Consider the following 24654-nt stretch of genomic DNA (forward strand, 5'->3'; position numbering starts at 1 on the left):
CTGCCCTTGCCAGGAATAAACATGCCATATATGTGTGATGTGAAGGGCCACAGTACAATGTTTACTTAATGCCACCATCTCTAGGTTTGAAATGCAGGGCTTGACACTTAATACAAGAATTGAGTTCTTAGGCATCTCCAGCCAGGAATTGGCATCTCCATTATCTTTTTGGTTCAGTAATGTTAACAGAGGCTCCATTTCCCATTTTCAGTTTATTTGTAGGTCCCTTTCCCTCACTGAGTTGAAGAATGGACTTATCAAGCTAATTGACCTTTTTCATAATTCTGGAATTTTCAGTAAGGTTGTCTCACAGTTTTCTCTCTACTAGATAAAACTCACTCCCTCACTCCATCAGCTCTTTCAAGGCTTTGCTGAGATTTGACCTTCTCAGTCAGACCTACCCTGACCACCCAGTTTTCATATTGCAACTTGCCCCTTCTCTGCCCTCCACCCAGCTTCCCCATCTTTTCACATTGCACTGTATTACCTTTCTGCTGTGCCGTCATCACCTTCTAACATACTCTCTCCTTGACTTGTTTTTCATTTGATTGTCTCTCCCACCAGATTGTGAGTTCCATGAGGACAGAGATCTTTGTCTGTTTACTGATATGTCCTAATTTCCAGAACAGGGTCAGGCACACCGTAGGAAAACAATAAGCCTCTGTGGAATGTTCAGTGGTGCTGTTTTGCATGGACAGGTTAGAAACTTACCCAAAGTCACTCACTCACAGAGCCATACTTGAACTTGATCCTATCCCCAGTCTTCCCAAGCCCAGGCGTGAAAACTGGCTTGCAGAAGGTTCACAAAACCACTGCAGGAACCTAGCACACCTTCCAGGCTCTCAGGGACCCATGTTCACTTGTAGTTGCTGCCAGGATGGTGCAGGAGAAAAATTTCACAGGCTCTGCACTCTGTCCAGAAACGAACAGATTCCAGTGTGTCTGTGCTCCCGAGAAGATTGGAAACTCCCCGAATGGTGGGACCACGGGTGTGCTTATTTATTTCCCACCTGCTGCAACATCCAACAAAATGCAGGATCCTGGTTAGGATTAGGGTTAGTTAGGATTAGGTCACCCTAATTCAATTCATATTAATTAAATTCAGTTGAAAGATGAAATAACTGGTTTGTGAGAAATGAAGTCTGAGCTTGGATGTGGTGGTTGGATGATGTTTTATTATCCAGAGAGATGATTATTCACAGCAGGGACAGGGGAGCACATGGGAAGAGGGGTGGTTTTAGATTGAGCATACGGGTCACTTAGCCTTCCCTCCTTGGTCTTTCCGTGGTGTGTGTTTTGATTTTCTTGGCTTCTCATAAATCTTGTTTGGCTGCCTCACTGCTGCCTGCTGTCCTGTTCACAGTGGAGGACTTAACACATGGCCAGCAGAGCTGGCTCTTGCGCTATGAGTGTTTTGCTCTGTGCTCTGTAATCAGCCGAGCCCCTTTTGCAAAACTCAGAGGGGAAAACACAATCTGTTTCTAGCTGCAGATCTACCCCACTGGTGACAAGCTGATGTCATCCAATTGGCCAGCTCACAGCATGTAGCCACCACTGTGACGCCACTTTTAACTGTGTCATGTAACAGCTGAGAAGCGCCTGAACAACCCCAAACATCCTTTAGTCAAGATTTATAGCCTAACTCATCAACTTCCTTGTCTTCCACTCCCCAGGACAACACCCACATACCAGGGCCATGGGTTTCCCTTAACTCAAACCATGCAAGTTACTGTAATTCATCTCCTGGGAAGGGACAGAGGCCTGAAGTGAATGCTAGCAGCTTCTCTGCATCTCAGCCTTCAAAGTAAGGGTCTGTTTTTCCTTCCCATTTAGGACATCAAGGCTGGTGTGCAAGAGTTATATCTTTTTTTTTTCTTCATTTTTCCTTTTTTCTCATGCCAAAGTATACTATAATAAATACATGGATTTAGTCATGTTGTTCAAACAGCAGCATAGTTCTGTGTGTCCCTGCTAATATGTCAAAGAAGTTTTCATGGGCTCTCATTTTTTAAAAAGTCTACAGCTTTCTCTGTGGAATCGAAGGGCCACTGCTGATGAATCTTCAGAGAAGAGGGCAGTGGTTTGTGTTTGAGGCACACAAAAGCTACATGAGTGGCTTCGGGGAATTTAGTAGAAGTGATAAATCTAGACCCTTTTCACTGAAAGAATTTGAAAACCTTCCTTTCTCAGCAATGAGGAAGCCCTCCTTAAAGTACTTCCTGAAGACAGAGCTCGATTTGGTTACAAGCCAGGGCAACATCTTCCTGGCAAGGCTAACAACTGCTCTCCTTTACTGACTGGAGGCTTCCAGTTCTACAGGATTTACAGACGTGAACCTGGAGATTCCAAACAGTGTCCTTTACCAGGAGTTCATATTTCAGACAAGATCTTCGAGGTCATAGACTTTCTCATTCCTTCTTTCCTTTTGCTACCAGTTGTGGAAGTACTCTTGAGTGGACCAGACCATGGTGCTGCTGCCTCAACTGCAGAAAGGCAGTCAGTGACACTGAGGTGGTTACTATCTTAAAATATCCATTGAGAGAAAAAGGGGAAATACCACCTTTGTCAGGAAAATCAGTGGCAGTTGCAAAGATCTGGCATGTAAATGAGAATCAGGAAGTAACAAGAAAAATTCCATTGACCCCATGTCCACTATGGCCTATGAGTTGAGTTAGTAAGACACTTGAGGCTTTCTTTTACTCATTGTTTCACTTTCTGAAGAACACTTACTGCACTTACATCCACTACATGCCTGTATTTCTTACCTGCTAGAAGATAACTGTACAACTATAACTAATACAGTATCGCTAACAATGAGCATACTCTTCTATGGAAGATGTGGGAGAGAAAAACATAAAAACTACTTTTGAAACAACGTCATAAGGGCAATAAATAAAATAATCTGTGTTTATCGAGCGCTTATGATATGTTTGGTCCTGAGCTAAAAACCTAACATGGATTATTTCATCGACTCTTCACAATCAATTTCTGAGATAGGTACCATTACCATAGTTACTCTGCATATGAGAGAACTGAGGCTCACAGGAGTAAAACTTGTCCTAGATCACACAAGTAGTGAGAAGCAGACCTGGGATGAGAACCTAGGTCTAACTCCAAAGCTTACTCTTATAACCAGGATGCTGTACTACTTTCCATGTGGTAGGAAGTTATAAGCCAAATATTATGGGTTCTCCAGAAGGAGCAACTAATTAGGGCAATAAAGGGAAGAGTAGCAGGAAAAACTTTGAACTTTTAAATTTTTTAAATTGAACTTTTACTTTTTAATTCCATTTTATTTCTTCTACTGACGTATTGTTTATGCCTCTTTTTTTAAAGTCATTGCAATTATATTAAGAATTTAAAACTTAAATTCAGCAGAATCTATCTTCAAATTATATTATACCATTACTTGTCTAGTGTAAGGAATTTCAACAGTTTCCTCCCTGGCATCCCTGGTGTTATTGTCATATACTTTATTTTAACATACGCTAAAAACACATAGTACGCTGTTACTATTTTTGCTTTAGAGCAAAATTGCTCTTCTAGGGCATTTGAAAATAAGAAAAAATGATTTATTGTCACCTTTCATTTCTGATGCTCTATTTCTTTGTGTAGATCCAAATTTCCAACCTGTATCGTCTTTCTTCTGCCTGAACTTCCTGAACAATTTCTGTAGTATAGGTCTATTGTCAATAAATTCTCTCAATTTTGTTTGCCCAAGAAAGTATTTCTCTCTCATTTTTGAAAGATATTTTCACTGGGTATAGCATTCTATATTGACAGTTCCTGCCCCCTCCCCCTTTTAAAACTTTAAAAATGTCTCTCCATCATCTTCTGGCTTACAGAAAGTCTTCTGTAATTTTACTTTTGTTCTTCTCTGTGTAATGTGCCTTTTGTGGGGGCTGCCTTCAAGATTTTCTCTTTGTCTTTTGTTTTTAACAATCTGATTATTATATGCCTAGTGTTGGGTAGGTTTTGTTGTTGTTATTTGTTTGTTTATTCATATATTTGTTTGGGTATTTATCTTCCTTGGTGTTATCTGACCTTCTTGAGTCTGTGGCTTGGTGTCTGTCATTATTTTGGAAATTTCTTGCCCATTATATCTTCAAACATTTCTTTGTCCTGTCCTCTCTTTCTGAGGTTCAAAATATACATATGTTAGTTTGATATTGTTATATATCTCTTGGATACTCAGTGATGTTTTCTTTTTTAAATTCACTCAGTTTTGTCTTTGTGTTTCAATTTAGATCATTTTTCTTGATCTGTCTTCAAGTTCATTAATTCTTTCCTCAACTGTGTTAGTATGACAAGCCTGCTGAAAACATTCTGTATCTCTCTTGTGTGTTTGCCATTTCTATCATTTCCATTTGAGTCTTTCTTTTATACTTTCTACCTCTCTGCTGCAATTTTCCATCTAATCTTTCATATTGTGTACCTGTTCCATTAGAGCCCAGAACATATGAATCAAAGTTATTTTAATTTCTGTCAGATAGTTCCAACATGTGTTTCATATCTGAGTCTAGCTCTGATTGTTTCTTTGTGTTTTAGGAGTCTTTTTTTTCTTGCCTTTTCATATGCCTCATAATTTTTTGTTGAAAGCTGGACTTCTTGTGGAGGGCCATAGAGTATAAAGCAAATAGCTTTCATGCCTGGAACCAGGCATGCCTTTCCTTCTGCTAGATTTTCAGCGCGGGGTTTGAGCTAACATAGTTAGGAGATGGGCCAGGTTGGGGGTTTGTTATTGCCATGGTTACCTTCAGGTTATCACAGGCTTCAAAACTTCTGAAGGGATACCTTGTGTTTAGGTTGGGAGTTGGCTTCCAGAGCGACGTCTGCTCGCTGCTCAGCTCTATGCCCATGCTGCTCCTCAGTGTGTCTCTTCACATGTGCTTGTGCCTTTCCTGTCCCTCTGCTATCAGCATCTGGTTTTACTTTTCACTTGCAACTTGGTAGCTTGGTGGCAGGGAGAGAACGTGGAAGGGGAGGACGTTCTCTGTTTTCTAATTAAACCTCAGTCTTAGGCCTTCGCCCTGTCCCTGTGTCCTTCTCAGCTCTCCTCATCCCCCTCCAGCTGCAGTTGGGTCCAGCAGGTGCTCCTGCCCCTTCCTCAGGAGTGGGGTTTTTGTTGCCATTGTGTCGTTCCCTTCCCCCAGCTGACTTCCCCACTGGTGAGTCTTCACCAGTGCCCTGGAGATGACAGTGTTTGCTGACCTTTCTTCCGTAGACTGAAATACGTGTCCCATAAGAGAGGTCTGGAGAGAAAGGGTGTCACAGAGTTTTGTGCTCCTCCGTGTGTCTGCTGTGTGCTTCCTTCAGGTCTGTACCACATCAGACACTCCCTTAGGGTTCCCTCCGACCTTTTCTGTGAGCACCCAGGGGAGTGCATGGAGAAAGAGCCTGTAATTTCTATAGCCCTCAGGGGGCTTCCTGGTGTCCTACGAGCCCACGCTTGACTATCACCAAAATTCGTCAGCTCTTTTGGACAAACTCTTCCTACCGGTTTCTGGTGACGTCTGCCCCAGGTGAGGGAGTACTTAACTCCTTTCTCCCTGAAGGTGCTTGTCTGTCCTTAGATTGTGGGCCAGCTGGCTTCTTTACACCCCAGTTCTCCAATGGGTTAAACAAGCAGTCACGAATTTGAAGTTTGTATGGCTTTTTCTCATTGTAAGGGTGGGAAGAATGCTCTTTTCAGCTTTCTGTGTCCAAGAGGAGAAACCAGAAGCTCTTTGAACTACTTTTTAGTTTTACATGAAATTTTGATAAATTTGGTATATTAGAATGTTCTGATGGCAAGTGACAAAAGCTCAACTTAAAGTTGGACTATATTGCTTTACATAACTAGGATGCTTGAGAGTAGATCTCATTTGAGATGGGGCCATACCCAGAGCAAACTATCTTTTTGTACTCTCTCTTTCCTACTTATTTTTGCCTGATTTTGCTTCAGGTCATTCTCCATACAAGGAACAAGATAGCTCCCAGGAGCCCCACCTTCATATAGCAGTGCTGGTGGAATTAACATCCTGTACCCGTTGTCTGTATCACAAACTGTGCTTACCCCTGCATCAGTTATCATGGTCAGACGGGGATGTCATGACCGTCCCAGTGTAGACCATGTGCCCACCTAGTGATCAAAGTCAGGGGGGTACACTGTGTTAACAGCCACTGCACTGGCTTTGTATGATCTCTTAGATAAGTGTGTGAAATTTTCTTCAGCAGTGGTTTTCAATTAATTTTTGCAACCTAGATGTCTATCAGTAGTATAATGATTCAATAGATTGGCCAAACAATGGAATATTATGCAGTTAATTAGATGTGAGGGAGAGCAATTTATACCAACACTGAACAATGCCCATGATCTATGAAATAGAAAAATCAAGTTTCGGAACACTGTATATTGCTAATTCAATTTAAATAGAAAAGACACGCACACACACTCGCATGCATGTATTGCACAGGTGCATGTGCAGAAAATTCCAAGTCCTGGAAGTTAGGTCAGAATGAGGTGGGTTACAAGAACTTTCACTTTACAATTTAAGCAATTCTGAATTATTTGGTGTTTTTAAAGTGAGTTTGTATTATTATATTTGTGTAAAAATCAATAAATTAAAAAAGTTTAGGGACTTGAAGCAGAGAGCTACTGTTATTTGGATCACCACTGTATGAATCACCTTATTTCTATGTGTATTAGATGGATGAAATGTTTTTACAAGTATAAAATCTCAGGAGAGTACATGAGGTAGATATCCAGGAGGTGTGGGAGGGATGGAATATCCAATCAGGAGGACCTTCAGAGAAGATGGAGGAAAAGCTGCTTTGTAGCTACAGATATCAGCATTATTTATTTCTCTTACTAAAATGCTACATGGGTAAAAGCAGCAGCTTGATAGGAGGCTTATGAACTTGGCTGTCATACGCTCTTCCTAAAAACTGCATTTGTCACCTTTAGGGTTATAATGAATCTTCAAGAGGGAAGAAGCCCCCAGAAACAGAATCTAGAAAGCTACCTTTTCCCCTTAGGGAAGAGAAAGCTAAACAAAAGCCAAAACAAAGATGGGAGACTATGCTACATACAGTAATTGAATGAAAGCTAACATAAGGAATTTAGAGGAATAAGGAGCTGAAAAGGAAGGCAGAATGTGTATATTAACTGTATTGTTTCTACCACTTCACTCCAAGCTCCATTTGAGCAAGATGCTTAAAGAACAAAAGGTAACCCTCTCTCCTTGGTAACTTTTATCATCTCCCGTTTCTTCTATGTTGAAGTCCACCCTTGCCTCCTTCCCCAGTGACCCACCTGCCCACACACCTGAGCCAGTAACCCTCTGTCTACCACAAGCAGAAACACACACACAGATGCAGCATTAAACTTAATTCCCAATTCTCAGGGGTCTTGACAAGATTTTTAGTTTTGTGTGTTTCTACCTCTTGGTAGATTGTAAAGTTTAAATGTGCAATGGTGACTTCATTTGCACTTATGGATACACTAATTAGTGGTTGTGAAATATGAACCTAACTAATATTTTCTGTCATGTTCTCCTCGGGGTCTGAATTTGTTTTGCTGCATAAAGCTGGCTAATCAAAGAATCAGGCCTGTTGCATTTCCCTTTATTAGCTGTGCCTTCATTTGCCTAAGTAGCCTACACCTGCTGAGTAGGTGTATCATCCCTGTTTCTCTTCTTAGTTATTAAGTGCAATTATCCAAATTGCACTTCACAGGTGATAACTTATTATCCCAGGTTCCTTTCTCTTTCCTTAGATTTTAGTCTCCCTTAATGGTTCTATTTTCACTTTTCTGTTGTAGGTTAATCAGATTCATCTTGCTTGATACATCTTGCCTGAATAATCCTGAAATTTTACATTTTACTATTAAATATGGTGTTTACTTCAATATAGCACTGCTACCTTTTAGCAGTTTAAGAACTTTTATATTACTAGGGTGCAAGGGATTTTTATGAGTGAGTGCATCATTCCTGCATCAGTTGAGCATCATATGGTTTTTCTTTACTTTCTTATTTTTGTGAATTATATTGACATTTTTTCTAATAAACCATTATATGATGAACCACATTTGGTCATGATATATTTTTATATATTTGTAGATTCATTTCATAAATATTTTATTGAGGAGTTCTGCATTTACATTAATAGATCAGAATGTCTGTATTTTCTTTTCTGACAATATTCATTTTTTGTGATAAAAAATTGACTGCCAATATAAACTGTGAAGTTTTTCTAAGGTGCACATTTTAAGGCTATGTCTTTTACTCTACAAATTGCTTTAGCTGAGTCCCACAGGTTGTGATTGGTATTACTGCTTTTCATTGTCTTTCATTTTAAAGCATTTCCTAATTTTGATTATCATTTATTCTTAGTTAATTCAGTGTCATTTTTGTTGTTATTATATCTGAATGCAAAGTTTGTGGTTGCTGCTGCTATTGTTATTTTACTGTCTTTTTATTGTTGTCTTCTAACTTAATTGCACAGCAATTTGCATGGTATCAATTCTTAGCATCGGTTAAGACTTCTTTTTAGTTTACTAAGTCATCAATTCTTGTAAATGTCCATATGCTTGAAAGTTATATTCTTTCTCCTTTGGTTGGCTGCAAGGTTCTAATACACATATCTCTTAGATAAAGCTTGTTAATTCTGTTGGTCAAATATTTTATATCTTTATTAATCTGTGGTCTAACCAAACCATCATTTTCTGAGATGCCTGTTTTTTTTTTTTTTTTTTTTTTTTTTGCGGTACGCGGGCCTCTCACTGTTGTGGCCTCTCCCGTTGCGGAGCACAGGCTCCGGACGCGCAGGCCTAGCGGCCATGGCTCACGGGCTTAGTTGCTCCGCGGCATGTGGGATCTTCCCGGACCAGGGCACGAACCCGTGTCTCCTGCATCGGCAGGCGGATTCTCAACCACTGCGCCACCAGGGAAGCCCTGAGATGCCTGTCTTAAAATCTCCCCCTATGATGTAGATTTGTTAATCTTTCCTTGTAATTCTGTCCATTTTTACTTTAGATATTTTGAGACTGTATGGTTAAGTACACACATTCCAATTATTTTATTTTCTGGTGACCCTTTACTTTCATCATTATATACTGCTTTTTATCTTTTTTTGGTAAAATTCTATTTTGTCTAATATTAATATAGGTAAGCAAGCTTTCTTTTGATTAAGATTTACCTGCTATATATTCTTTTCATTCTGTTACCTTAAACTTTCTAAGTCATCTTAATATTCCTTATAAAAGCATTTAGCACAGTTTTTCTTTTTAATACAGACTGAGAATCTCTACATTTTAATAGACAAATTTATCCATTTACATTACTCTGATTACTGATATGTTTAACTTTTTTCTATCATGATATTTTGCTTTCTATTTACAATGCTTTTTCTTTGTCCCCCCACCACTTCTTTTTTGCCTTCTATTGAATTGAATAAATTGTATTTGATCTCTTCTTTCCCTCTCGTACTTTGGAAATCGAGTATTATATTTCTAGTCCTTTAGTGCACTGAATCTCAGTGTGTGATCCCCAGAGGAGCATCATGATGAATTACCTGGGAGGTTATTCTTGGGCTCCATCCTAGACTTACTGAATCAGCACCTCTGCAAGCAGGAACCAGAATCTTTTATTTATAAGCTCTCCAGGTGATTCTGATGCACATTAAAGTTAGAAAGTTAGTGATTTAGTGGTTACTCAAATTATTAATAAGCACATTTGATTAGCATATGAAGTTTTTTAAATGCAGTTCTTTTCTTTTCTTTTTGACGTTTAATGGGCGGTCTACATATTCTGGTTGTGGAGGTGTCCCTGAAGACGATTTATGCAAGAAAGTTTTGTCATCCTTCACTATGTTTAATAATAGTCTGTCAATTTTGTGTTCCTGCTCTTTTGGAATAGTCTACATTTAAACTCCACTCCCCTACATTACAATGGCTTTGGCACGTTGTGGATGATAGATTTTTATCTACCCTACACCAGGCAGAAGGAAAACTTTTTTGCTTTCTCCTAGCCCTGGTAGGTGGATCTTTTCTAATTCACACTTTGGTGGGCATCGCTGCCCTTCAAGTCCATTAAAATCCAAGTCCTCAGCTCCTGCAGCCCATATTCATGCCTATGTCCTCTTGGGGTCATCATGGTGTCAGTTCAGACTTAACATTCTCATTCAAAATTCCCTCTTTGGTTTTGACTGTTAAAGATTTTATCTTGTTTGGAATTCAAATATTAACTATATTTTCTTACAATTTTTTAGATTATTTATGTTATTTTTACAGTGGGATGGTAGCCTTTCTACATTACCATGCTCCCTGAAGCCCATCAATACTGTGCTAAACAGTGTGTTATATAATAGGCTCCCAACACACATTGTGTATTGAGATAGAAAACATTTCTCACCTTCTGAAATACGATCGTGTAACCACTGTCTGAATATGTTTATTTAACTTATACAATTCTAACTCATATTGTCAGCCCCATTTGAGAATATTTATGTTTTGGAGCTAATATCCCCAAATTTATCATCTTTGCTGTTATCAACCAGTTATTCTATAAAAGTAGTGCTCCCCCTTCCCTAAAAAGTGGTATCCCACTTTTGAAATGTCACTAGCTTTACTTTTTCCATTCCTTCTCAAACATTTTTTTTACTCCCCACATCCCTACCTGAGCATCGAAATGTCTGATAGTTTTCCCCAATTCTGTTGTTCCTACCTTTTCAATCCCTCAGCTGGGCTCCCACCTGAATTCATCAGCTTTTTCCCCCTTGAACCTGAAAACGTCTTCGCATTTGTTTACCTCCTCTCCAAGCACTCTCTCTGGTCTCTGCTCCCTCAGCGTTCTCTCTCATTTTGAACTCAATTTACCTTTAATCCAATAGCCAGTCTTTGGGACTCCTTTCAGCCTTGCCTGCCTCTTCAAGTTCAAACACTGATAATCACAAGCTGCATATTTTTCCGAGAAAAAAAAAACAAACAACTCACTGACTTTGACAACAAAATGAAATAAAAAATAGTGGCAAATGATAGAACTAATCTGGGAGACTAGTGAGACTGGAGCAATAGGATAAAAGGTAGTGATTGGGATTGGGGTGGGGGGAAATTACAATTTAATCAAATGGGATAGCGTATGGGCAGCTCCCTAAGACAATGCCCAATATAAGAGAATTCAATAAATGGTGAGTTATTTCATTGGGGCGGGGGGGTGGGGAGGAAGTCCCCAGAGAAAAGCTGGCCTGTGCTTTCTTTCAGAATGTATCAATATTAGCAAGGAAATGTGTTAGGGTCATCCTTATTGGGTGACACTTCTGTTAAGATAGTTTGTGAATTTATGCAAATTGCATTTCCTACCTAGAGCAGAGATACAACAGCATGTCTAGGCCTGATTGAAAAGATATTTCCAAAAAGGGTTATTTGAAGTGAGAGTATTTATGGTGTCTTTCTCTGGGAAACAGCCAGAATTATTCCACTGTGAGTTCCTGTTGTCTTTTCCGAGTGTTTTCAGCGAAAAAGACCCCAATGATTTTCTTTTCTCATATAGTCATACTTGGGTAATTGGGGAAGTTTTTTATGCTTTAATAGACATTTTAAAGCATAAAGTACTGAGATTTAAGATCTTAGCAGCAGAACATTAGGAATGAGTTAAGCTTCAAAAAAACGGAGACCTCGAACTGTCTAAGGAGATGCAAGTTCATAGCTAATGGAAATGGATTTCTATTTAAAGTACTTCAGTGCATACATGTCAATCCCAAACTCACACACTGTTATATATAAAACAAATAACCTACAAGGACCTACCGTATAGCACAGGGAACTCTGCACAGAACTCTGTAATAACCTAAATGGGAAAAGAATTTGAAAAAGAATAGGTACATGTATATGTATAGCTGATTCACTTTGCTGTACACCTGAAACTAACACAACATTGTTAATCAACTCTACTCCAATATAAAATAAAAATTAAAAGTACTTCAGTGCAATGCTGTGCTGCAGGTGGCAATGTTAGTGTTGTTGTTTCCATTAACTCATCTTAAATGTGTTATTAATTTATACACAATGGCCTAATACGGTACAGAAAGTGCCTCTTGTAATGCTTCTCATTAATGATCAATATTTAAGCTTCCTTTTGTGCTTAGACGTCAATTTTTGGATACCCACAAATTTTTCTTTTTTTCTTCATCTGACTTAACCCTAGAAGAGGAGGAAGAAGTGTAAAGGGAAAATTTGAAGTTGAGTCTTTTAACATGGAGCACACCTCCCCCCACTTTTAGGAATAAAATTGGCCAGTCATGTCAATCTTCTTGGAGCTGTCCATTCTTAAGAAGCACAGGTAACCCAGCATCCTGCCTTGTTGAGACAACTTGAATGTCACTGGGCTTGTTGGGTGGTGTCATCTTTCATTCATTGGGTGTTTTTTCTGAAAAGGGCATTCCAGGACAGGTCATAGCCCTCCGTCACTGTGTACATGGAAAAGAGGTCCCCGACAGTGACAAATCGGCCAGCTCCGATTTGTCACCTTCTCACTTGTGACCCTGCCCTGTTGCTGTCAGCAGGAAGTTGTAGGTAGAGGAGACCTTTCCTCAGCTGCTTCCTGCTGCTGTCCTTCCAGGAAGGCTCATGGCCTCAAGGAGACATGGTAAGGTTGGGAGGTAGAAATGTCTATCACCAGGCAGAGAACCAGGAATTTCAATCTCTGGATTTAGGGGCCAGTGACTCATGGTCTGCCCTAAGCAGCCCACTTAGCCTCTCTGAGGCTAAGTCTGTTTTCATCCTCTGAAAAATAAGAGGTCCTGGATTTAGTTAAGTTTCAGTTGCTGAGAGGAGGGGCCCTAGAATTTCCTCAAAATAAGATATCCACCTGTCCTAACATGTATTTATTAAACTCCGCACTTGACAAAGATGAAGTCATTTAATCCTCAAAATGACAGTGTGGGGAGGATCTATTATCAACCCCATGATGGGTGCCAGCTGGGATTGAAACCCAGGCAGCGTGCCCTCGGGCCCATGCTCTGTGTTGTGTTGACATCTGACACATCCCCAGCACATCCTTTTTCTGGTGGGCTTCCTAGAGGATCACTAAATGACTGAGTTGTGGAGAAATCATTGGTATGTAAAGAACTAGCATTTGGGAGATCTGGCTTCAGAGATTAAGAACAGCAGAGTCTATTTGATGAGCTACGTATTGAACATCTTTTACAAAGCTTGTATTTTATTCTTCACAATGTTCATTTAAAAAGCAAAAACAAACAAACAAACAAAAAACGAGGCCAAGAGAGACATAGGAAAAGAGCAAAGATACCTGGGGCCTTGGCTACAATTAGAGCATGAGAGCACATGTGTCTGATTACTGGTTTTGCTTATGTGTAAATACAAGTCACTGTGCTAAACAAAAAATAATTGTAATATATTCATTTAATCATAATGCAGCAAAGTTTAGCTTGTTAGTGCTTTAAACCTTCAGATGAGGCTTTCCCTGGGGTCGCCTGTCTGATTGTAGTTGCAATGCCTGGACCTACTTATCAGCTTTCCCAGGAGGTGGCTTAAAAGCCTCCCAGGATATAGTCATACACTGAAAACCCAACAGGAGTAACCTTGCAAAACCCATGATTCATTTTCAGGGCAACTAGGGGGTCATACATCACATAAGGTAATCTTGCTCATGCTTGGCAATTTTCACCTAGGAATGAGTCACAGGACTAATTCTTAATAAGCAGACTAAGAATTCTTAGCAGTGTTGTGACTAGAATATTTCAAATCCAGAGGCATTTGCCTGATAGAGTTGGGTTAGGGCATAAAGGAGCAAGTTAATACAAAAGAGTCCATCCCCACTTCTCAGGACTTTTGCTTTCCATGTAATCTAGAGTCACGTGTTTGAATGTCTTCTGTTTTGTAATTAGCATATGCTCCTCCTCTGGTTGAATTAATGGTGAGAATGAATGGAAATGATATTGACCTTTAAAGGAAATCATATCTTTTAAGAGAAGTGAGTCAAGAGTTTGAGTCTGTGTTAGGCCTGTCTGCTCAAGTCACCTATGGACTGGTGGGATATAAGGTGGTGGGGAGTAGTTTTTCTAAATTGTTATTTTATATTGGAGCCGGGTTGATTAACAATGTTGTGTTAGTTTCAGGTGTACAACAAAATGATTCCATTATACAGATACATGTATCTATTCTTTTTCAGATTCTTTTCCCATTTAGGTTATTACAGAGCAGTGAGCAGAGTTGCCTGTGCTCTACAGTAGGTCCTTGTTGGTCACCTATTTCGTATATAGTAGTGTGTATATGTCAGTCCCAAACTCCCAATTTATCCCTCCCCCCCAACTTTCCCCCTTGGTAACCATAAGTTTGTTTTCTAAGTCTGTTTCTGTTTTGTAAATAAGTTCATTTGTATCATTTTTTTATTCTACATGTAAGAGATATTATATGATATTTGTTTCTCTGTCTGACTTACTTCACTTAGTATGAACATCTCTAGGTCCATCCATGTTGCTGCAAATGACATTATTTTACTGTTTTTTATGGCTGAGTAATATTTCTTTGCATATATATATATATATATATATATATCTCCACACCTTTATCCATTCATCTGTCCATGGACATTTAGGTTGCTTCCATGTCTTGGCAATTGTGTGAATAGTGCTGCTATGAACATTGGGGTACCTGTATCCTTTCGAACCACGGTTTGGGAGAGGACTAATCTTTATGTGAACCTAAGAGATACAGCCTCAAGCTGACATAAGAGAATAAACTGCTCTTCTCTCAACTGTCAGCATCTCAAAGGCACTGGCAGCTGTGGAGTACCATCTAGATCCAGGGTTCAAGAAGCTTAAACCAACCACAGGATTAAAACTGAAGTGGCCTTTTTGAAAGAACTCAGAAGCTAGTTGAAATCAGGTCTCTGGTGGGTGTCAGTGAGATAGAGGGAAGAAAGTGAAAAGGTACTAGGAAAAAACCATTTGTTTTTCTTTCCCAGAATTCACATTCCTTCACAGTTCTTCTGGTCCGAACACATCACCTTCCTCCATTTCAGCCCCTCTTTTTTTTTTTTCTACTCCCTTAATCCTGCCCACTGTCTCTGTTTCTTTCCTCTCCCTCTCACTCTCTCCTCTTTCTCTTGTTCTCTGTCCGCCTTCCCTTCCCTCCTCTCTGCCTCCAATTCTTCCTTGCTAGGTTTGTGACTAGGGTCCCCAGTGGACACATCTAGACCCCAGGCTTCTGTACACAATCCGATGCCAGTCACTTCTTAAGAACTCCAAGTTTGCTGTGCCTTTGAGAGAACATTTATCCTTGGTTCATCTTCTGTAGCCAGTCCAAGGATGTTTAAAGTTAGTCTCCAAACCCAGGATATTGATGAGAATGTGGTGAGACAAGAATAGTGAGAGGAAGACTTGGAGAGGATTCTAATTAACCTCATTTTTCCCTCATGACACTTTCATGAAACAGTTCAGGATAACCTCATCTTTTGGTTCCAAAATTACAAGACTGGCCTTTCACTGAAAGGGTAAGTTATCTTGGCGCCTTGAACCTTTCCTCAATGGTCCTGTTTTCCAGCCTTTGCCTTCTTTTCATTGTGGTCTTCTCATGTTCTGTGTAACACCTACTGAGCCTAATTAAGAATTCTATCTTTTTCTCTTTTCACATCATGGCTCTGGTGAATGTACTTCACTGTCTCGTATGCTAACCAGTCTAGGAACAAACACATCATGCCATTTGAAGTTTCCGTTATTATGAAATATTACTCAGCTGTAAAAAAAGATTGAAATAATGCCATTTGCAGCAGCATGGATGGACCTAGAGATGATCATACTAAGTGAAGTAAGTCAGGCAGAGAAAGACAAATATCATATGATATCACTTATATGTGGAATCTAATTTAAAAAATGATACAAATGAACTTATTTACAAAACAGAAACAGACTCACAGACATAGAAAACAAACTTGTGTTTACCAAAGGGGAGGTGGAGGGATAACAGGTAGGAGTTTGGGATTAACATATACACACTACTATATATAAACTATAGATAACTAATAAGGACCTACTGTATAGCACAGGGAACTCTACTCAATATTTTGTAATAACCTATATAGGAAAAGAATCTGAAAAAGAGTGGATATATGTATATGTATAACTGAATCACTTTAAACTGCACACCTGAAACTAACACAACTTTGTAAAACAACTATGTTTCAATTTTTTTAAAAAATGAAGTCTCCATTATGGGTGAAGAGCCTATGTCAAGTTCGGAAAGCTTGTTGGTAGGATACTTCCTGACTGCATCTAGAAGTGACAGCTGTAGAATTTCACATCTGGGGTCCATCAGTCACTTCTCTCCACAAAGCACGGGTCTACAGCCAGGGACCCTCTCCGTCCTCTTTGGCACATTCATAGTCTGGCTCTCCAGCCCAAACCACTGAGCTTGTTCCCCCTCATGTTCATCCTTAGGCCACATAAGGTCTCTTCTCTCCAGCCCCTACTTGTCTCCAGAACTCAGCTTTCTCCTGTGCAGGCTTATCTAGCAAATGCAACGGCTCCCATATCCTATCTTGGCTTTCTAAAGCGCTTTGTAACTTGCAATGGTACAAAGCAGTATGGGGAGATTTTTCTCCAGCAAGAGTGGCTGAGGAGGAAAACTGAAGTCCATACACAAAAACTTGAACGATGTCCATTGTGATGGGGTTTTGTATGAATCTCTTTCTGAAAGACCCAATCTGAAGAAGGAAGGACCGAGCTGTGAGTGTTCCTCTAAGAAACACCATATTTATGGGCTGAAATCATTAACCTGGTGAAATTAACCACACAACATTACTTCTGACCATCTTGTTGCTGTTTGAAAGAATCCTTAAACAGCTGCCTTGCTTATGGGGGGAAGGAAGGTAAGAGTAAGAGGACAAGCAAGTGTCACTGCCCCTTCCTAACTTTAATGCAGGCACTTTGCCTGTGACACAGCTGGCACTGTGCTTGTCATCACTGACGAATCTGTCTCTTCTTTCACTTTCAGCTCGGGGACCTGCTTCACAAGCTACAGTTCATCATGACCTACATGGCTCCCTGGCAGATGGCTTGGGGTTCCTCATTTCACGTGTTTGCTCAGCTCTTTGCAGTTCCTCGTATCCTTTCTGCTTCTGTTTTCACCTCTGAGCTGAGATTCACATTTTACCTATGCAAGCTTTTCATTGAACTCTGGCAGTAAAAGGGTTTTAAAGTCTTTAAGATTACATCTTAATGGGGACCTGGCGAGGCACTGTGGATTCCCTTTAGGTACTTAGCCTTAAAAGACATTTCTTAATTTGGAACTCTTCTTGTTTCTTAATGGATATTCTGGAATGATTTAATTTCTTCTGATTTTTCCGTTTCCCATGACCAGATCTCCGTTAAGATATCATGTCTTTTAAATGGAAAGTCACCACTTAAATGATTTGGTTGACTTGTGCAAAATAGTGCAAACTGATTTGCTGTTATTAAACTTTGTGGATAGGATTGATACATTATTATCGATCTTATAACATTATATTATAATATAGCTTGGTTATCTTATACTTGAGGAATGTTCAAAAACCCAGAATTGGGCACAAACAGAATTACCCAAATATTTTTGAAGACCAAAAAAAAAAAAAATTTATGGTTTTGTTATCATTAGCCAAGGAGCCTAATTTTATCATTTGTAGTTTTGTTTGGTTTCCTTGTCTATTTTTAAGTGTTTCCATAATGATAATTAGTTTTAATTTACTTCAAAACAACTTGACATGCTCCTTCTAAAGATCACTTTGATGCAGATAGCTAAATTGTGTGTGTGTATCTGTGTGTGTGTGTTTGGAGAGAGGGAGAAACAGAAAAATCAAGAATACTCTTGAAGAGAGAGAGATTAAAGAGAAATATTCTTTTTTTTTCTTTTTAAATTTTTGCTGTGTTGGGTCTTTGTTGCTGCGCGCGGGCTTTCTCTAGTTGCAGCGAGCGGGGCTACTCTTTGTTGTGGTGCACGGGCTTCTCATTCCTATGGCTTCTCTTGTTGCAGAGCACGAGCTCTAGGTGCACCAGTTTCAGTAGTTGTGGCTCGCGGGCTCAGTAGTTGTGGCTCGCTGGCTCTAGAGCGCAGCCTCAGTAGTTGTGGCGCACGGGCTTAGTTGCTCCACGGCATGTGGGGTCTTCCTGGACCAGGTCTCAAACCCGTGTCCCCTGCATTGGCAGGCGGATTCTTAACCACTGCGCCACCAGGGAAGTCCCACCAGTGAATTTATACTTTGTGAATTTGTATTTCCCGAGATGTGATTCAGGGACTCGTTAGATCAGAATCCCTGGAGGAGCTTGTTTAAAAAAGTAGATTCCTGAGGTCAGCACATACTTCTAAAATCACATTTTGGCGGGAGGACCCTGGAATCTCCATCTTCACAAGCCTTACTGGGATTCTCATCCACTGATGTGTGTGTGAAGCGCGGTTCTCGGCTGGCATCCACTGGGGGTGCTGTGAACCGGTTTTAATGGCCACACAGAGCTTTCTTTCCTGAAGGTTGCGTAAGGCTCCTGAAGACAGTTCTTAAGGAGCCCCTGGGATCTCAACTTTGGGTACAGGGATAGAAACAGACATGGGATATTCATTGTGATAATACATTCTAGATTTTTTTTAAAATGCTGTCCTTCCAACTTATTATTTTTAAAATTATTAAGCATACCCAGAGCTGTCCTCACAATGCACATTGTTCCGTGTTCCTATTCTGAGACCTGCACTGATATTTGTAAAGTGTTTCACGGTTATTTGGAGGAACAATCTCAGGAAAAATGATCACAAAAGCGTGAGCTTGCATATCACCCCTTTCCTATAACAGCAGCCGTTTTCTAGAATGCCAGTCATTTTAGTTTTTCTAAACGGAATCCCTTAAACCAGAGTGAGATGAAAGAGTGAGGGGGTTTTTATTTATTTCTGGTGTGTGTCTCGGGTATCCCGTCTAAATTTAAAGCCTGTTTATTAAATGAAAATGATGAGATGGATGTAAACTTGCAGTTGAGGAGCTGCACTAAGAACTTAAAACTTGAAGTGCTGGTTCCCAATTCTATTCTAACTTTGGTCTCACATAGATCTGTAGCATTTCTTGTGGCTCCTTATGCCTTGTTGGACGAGTCCAGTAATACTAATTACTCCTGTAGTTCCGAAGCTGAATTAAAACTGTTCTGGAAGCTGTAACTTTCAATTACCTGACCTTTATGTGTGTTGAGGGGTCACACACAAACACATGGTATCTGGCACTCAGTATCTCCTCTAAGGATAAAGGCAGCACTGACATCCATCTCAGATTGAACACAGTGGGCGTTAAATCTAAGTACTTTCACGATGGATGGACTGCTTCTCTTGAGAAATTGAACACATCTGAGATGCAGATTTTATTGGGCATTTGGTTTTAGAATACAGATGATCCCAGTGCTTTGTGCCTAAAACTGTTCCTGTCAGTGAAACCCACCTCCTGCCTCTGCTAAGCTATAGACCCTTCGAGGTGGCCGTGGATCCTGACCACTGCAGTTGTGTGATGGCTTCCAGGGCTTCCAGCGCCCCTACCCCATCACCCAAAGACACTTCCCCATCCTGGATCAGTTGTAAAGGTAGCTATTTGCTATGTTGAGCCCAACATCATACCGTGCAGAATATAATGAGATCGTTTAAGAAACCAGATATATATGCCATCAAGACAAGGCTATCAGGTTCCTAAATGCCAGCCCTGGATCTTGACTAATTTTGAAATGTTAATGATTTTATCACTCTATTAAGAAGCTGCGGGTTCCATCCTGGCTTTGAGAAGGGGCTAATTTGCTCCATTTTGGAATTGAACTAACTTTCAGGCCCGCGGGGCACTGTTTATTCAATTGCTTTTTCCAGTCCTAGCATGTTTTCTCCCTCCGAAGCCTCTGTTAGTTTCTGAGCTTGTAACCTCCAGGGAAAGATAGGCATGCTCACCCTTTTAATATGTGTAGAGACCATGCAAGACCATTGTTTTCCAATAATTAGACAGACTTAGCTGTATCAGCTCTGTTGAACGTGTGTGTTGGAAAGGGCGCTTTCTATTTGGTATATCCTTTTGAGCTTCCAGTTATTTTTTTTAAGTATTAACGTTGATATTTTCATTTTAAATGTACTCACATAAACCTGAAGCTTTTTAAGGAGTCTCCGTCTAGCCCTTTGGCCCACCTCTTGGCTCTCAAAAAATAAAGAAGGCTGCATATTTCTAGGGACTGCCTTAGCCATTATGATCTTGCATATTTCCCCAAGAGCGCTATATTTTCTCTTCTGATCTTCCCTGGATAAACTAACCTTTGAGGCCATCTATTCACTTCTTCCCTACCTCTGACCTATTAAGCTTCATTTCCTTTCCTCCCAAATTTGAACTTTATTTATAGGCTAGCATTATTTTCTTCATTTCTTAATTTCTGGATAACTGTTTCTGGCATTTAAAAAATGGATAACATAATCTTTGGGGAAATGTTTAGAATCAAAAAGAACAGCAGTGCCAGCCCACACAGCCTCCTACCCAGCCCCGGCTCCACTTAACTTTGTCCTGGATCTTCTGCAAACCCCGCAGTGCCCCCTGTCACCTTCCCCTCGCCCAACACCCTCCCTCAGGAATTTCCCCTGTGACCCTGCTCTGCTTTCTCAGGTTTTTTCAGTACCTTCCTTGGATGACATCTCCCATGAAGTTCTTTTTTTCTTCCTGTGACAAGGGGAATAGTTACATTGGTATGTTTTGTGGCAGAGGTATTTAGATGTTTCCAGCTTCCTGATGAAGAAGAAACTGTTGGGTGATGATAGATATCACAGTAGTTCCTTATTCTGGAGTTCTGCTTTTGAACCTAGGTCAAAATAAAAGGAATCGGATTGAAATTGTAGCACAATCGAGATCTTTTTGATACCCAAACAGTTCAACACTATTAATGGAGGTTGTGTTATTTCACTTTTGAAGATGTTTGGAAATAAATAGCAAATTGAAAAAAAAAAAAAAAAAAAAAAGACACAGCTACCCCTGAAGGAAAACTCTGAGCTTAAATCTATGAAAATGCACTGGGAAGTAGTGCCTGTAGACAAGCAAGGCTCACTCCCTTCTTTGTATTTACACGTAAGTGGGGCTGTGAGGGTCCCTATCACATAACTAAGCCCTGCCACTGATAATATGGGAAAGCCCTTCTATGCTCTGGTTGGTAATAAAACATAGAATCTTCCTATCTGTGATAGACATTTAGGCATTTCTTACTTTCTGCCAGAACTTTTTAAACATGGGCTAAGAAACAAGACCTCCATTTGTGCAGCCACGTCCCCTTCCAGGTGGGAAAATCAGCCTTGTAGGAGATCGGGTCAGACCTGCAGTAGAACCCTCCCAGCCCTCACCCTGAAGGACAAGGAACCGTGTGCATATGTAAAACCTGGCCATCTGGCCCCACACTGACCTCTGCCACCTCTGTTCCCTCTGGCTTTAAGAAATCACAGGCCCAGTGCTTGACAGCTGGGAGAAGTTCTCCAATGATAGAGTGAGACTGGGGAGGGACCAGCCCTTCTGGCGCCTCCCCCAGATTTCCAGAGATCAATTAGTTGGGCTTAAGCCAAAAGTGAGAGCCATACTAATTTTAATATTGAACAATTACATTTCTGATCAGAGTGTGTAAAACTGAGGCATGCCAAGAAGTGGGAAACCCATACAGAGTGCTAGGGAGGTGACTTCGCCTACAGCATGCTGTGACTTGTATACACATTTTTAGCTTATAAACCAGACATGAGTTGAATTGAGCCATTGGTGTTCAGTGTATGATTAAAAAAATACGTATTTTTGAATAGTGGGAAAAGATTCTTTGAGGAATAGAGATGCTATCTTCCCAAACAATGCTATTTATTTACTTTCAAAGTGTAATTTAATTTTAATTATTTATAAAGCTGCTTGATACTTTAGTAAATGTACCACAGTGTGTTTGGTTCAGCTAACAATATCTCAGTAAAAAGAAACTGTTCTTTTCAAATTTTAGATATTAAATCTTTGCCATGAATCATGCTGAGACTGCTGGGATTTTTAAGAGAATCATTTGGTTTTCATGGTGGTGAAATGAGACCTAGCAGGATATTATTGAAAGTTTTATATTTCCAAATATGTACATAGAGAGATCACGGGTAGGCCCTTCTTTCTTTCCTTGGTGAGAAAATGGCTTTCATATAAACTAGTCAAAATCACAAATACTATGTAGAAGAATAATCATGAGCACTTCCTTTTTTCCTTAGCTCAGAATCCTCAGATTCTGCCATGCTTTTCTTCCAGGCGTTTGCCACGTCGATCTTTTCTACTCCGCTGAGCCCGTTTCTCGGGAGTGTCATTTTTATCACATCGTATGTCCGGCCAGTGAAATTCTGGGAGAAAAACTACAAGTAAGATCCTGAAATCGTTGCTGACTTGCTTTGCTACGATTCACGTTCAGGATGCTCCTTGACCTTTGTCTATGAAAAGTCTGGGCTTCATGCTCTGCCCTCCTGTGGGGCAGCCCTAGCAAGCTCCCTCACCCACCCAGTTATCTACTCAGCACGGGGGCTTCCAGGCTCTGGAACAGGCCTGACTGATGGCAAATTTGCAGTCAGTCTAGGTTTCACCAGTTGTGAAGGAAAGTGAGATATCACCACCCACTCTCACCAGTTGCCCTCAGAGAGATTGTCTCAGGAGCCATGGTCCTGTCATTGGATGAGATTACCCGTGGGGGGCATGGCTCCCTTCTGTGGGCCTTCGAAATACGCATGTCATGTAGAAGTGTACATGCATCACAGCTCAACATAGGAGAGCATATACCATTTTTTCCGAGCATCATTAAACTTGTAGAAGGTGATTTCTGCATTTTTGTCTTGACTGTTTAGACCAGTCAGTCATAAATTTCCTCAAGCAAACAGTGATGGAGCGAGGGCAGTGATTTTTTCAGGAGTGGTGGGAAGGGAGGAGTGATGGGTAACTGAGTAACTTTCAAGAGTTGTTAATGATTTGTCGGGAGAGGGCCTGAGAATAGCCAGAGGAGGAGGTGGGGCGAGCCAGCCTGTCTCCAGCTGGGGTCGTCTTCCGTTGCAGATCTCATTTGCCCTAATTTACTAGCCATACCTGGGCTGTTGTGTCCAAGCCCTAATCCATCTTCTGTAACGTGTCTACCTTTTCTACTGCTCTGCCACTTTACAGTGCGCCCTTCACGTCTCACAGAGGCCAACGTTAAGTCAGGAGATCTGTGTGGTTAGATGGTTTATGTGCACGGAAGATGCACGTCCTTCTGGGGCAGGCGGTAGGGCGTCGTGATGAAAACACAGCCTGGGCCGCCAGCCTGCCTGGGCTCACACCTCGCCTCCACCCTCAGTGCTGGTGACCTCAAGGCCTCTCTCCTCTTCTGTAAAATGGGGGCAAAGGAATAAGGCCTACTTCACAGCCTTGTGGGGAGAATACAAGTTAATAGACCTAAAGCACCTAGAACAAAGTAAGCATCATGCTGGCCTGTGCTGGTGGGATTCTTCTCTGACTGCCCTGCATGGAACCCTTGTCCCCACCTGACCCATGCTAACAGGTATACCATCCTTGGGACCTCACATTTATGGGTCCTGGGGAAATCCAACCAAACCGGAGCACCCCAAGGTAAGCCAGTGCTGGGAGACCACCAAGAGTTGGGGAAGGCCCCTTGTGTGTCCCACAGATCCTCATCTTTTAAGAGAGGTGGGCTTTTTGCTGTATAAGTGAAGCCGTCTTGAAATGTACACGTAGACAAGAGTCCTCTTCGGCATTTGTCTAAAGGATGCCGTGCGTATTTGCAGAGTCAGAAGGAAAAGAAAACCACCAGCACTGGCTTGTCTTTATGCTTTTTAAGGAGAAAACAATTTGGGGGACCTTTTGGAGCTCTTAAAAATCGCACTTCTGGAAAGCGCAAACGCTTGTGAATAAAAGTGTGGCAATCTCATGTGCTTTTAACTATGCAGGAAAGTGCAAGATATTTAAAATGTGCTCTGTAACACAAAAGATTTCTTTTTGTCTCCTATTCTCAGATAAGTTAGGAACCAGTTTTTTTGGCCGGGTGGAGAATTTGATAAGCAAAATGCATCCCCTTTGAGCTGGAGGGGGTGTTAAGCTTCCCCAGTAGAAAGGGGAATGGAGAAATCTTTGTGAGATGCTTTTACTGAGGGGAGACATCGTAACGCCTGCGCAACGCAAGTTTGGTATTTTCTTATTTAGCCATCTCCCTGCCAAGATTCAGCTACCTGCTCGGCACCGTACACCAAGGTCTGAACTGTCGGTTTATGTGGGTTACTTAAAAGTCTGGGCTGCTAGAGTGTTTCCTTATTCAGTCTCACAAAAAGTTGATGATGTTGTGATCCATTCTTTCCCCCAGTGTAGCGCTCTGTTGCATGTCAGGGCTTTGGTCGTCTGTGCTAGGATGAGAAGGGGACAGGAGAGTCTGTGGCAACGCATAAGGACATCCTGCCTTTCCTAGGACTCTCTGAAGGAGCCAAGGTGGGGAAGATGTTCAGTCCCACTGAGGGGTGGGGAGAGACGCTGATGCCGAACGCAGCCAGCTGGGAGTCTCTTGTCAACTTGTGTTGAGCCTCAGAATACAGAGGCCTGTGGTCATCTGCTCAAAAGATCAGTGATGGAATTCAGGACAGTAAGCGTGGTGGGTACCAGGAAA

The 24654-nt window shown here is 40.9% G+C and overlaps 1 protein-coding gene across 7 annotated transcripts in view; it reads left to right on the forward strand.

Moving 5' to 3' along the window:
- PCNX2 (pecanex 2) overlaps positions 1-24654 on the forward strand; it is a 274045-nt gene that overhangs the window by 170945 nt on the left and 78446 nt on the right. For 5 of the 7 annotated variants that reach the window (XM_067025705.1, XM_067025704.1, XM_059053839.2 and 2 more), the window contains exons 22-23: positions 16991-17099; positions 22249-22378. In XM_067025705.1, coding sequence (XP_066881806.1) covers positions 16991-17099; positions 22249-22378 — 239 coding nt within the window. The remainder of the gene's footprint in view (positions 1-16990; positions 17100-22248; positions 22379-24654) is intronic. The other 2 variants (XM_067025706.1, XM_067025707.1) reach the window with 1 other exon arrangement.

The sequence above is a fragment of the Kogia breviceps genome, chromosome 2 (assembly GCF_026419965.1).
Source record: "Kogia breviceps isolate mKogBre1 chromosome 2, mKogBre1 haplotype 1, whole genome shotgun sequence".
NCBI lineage: Eukaryota > Metazoa > Chordata > Mammalia > Artiodactyla > Physeteridae > Kogia > Kogia breviceps.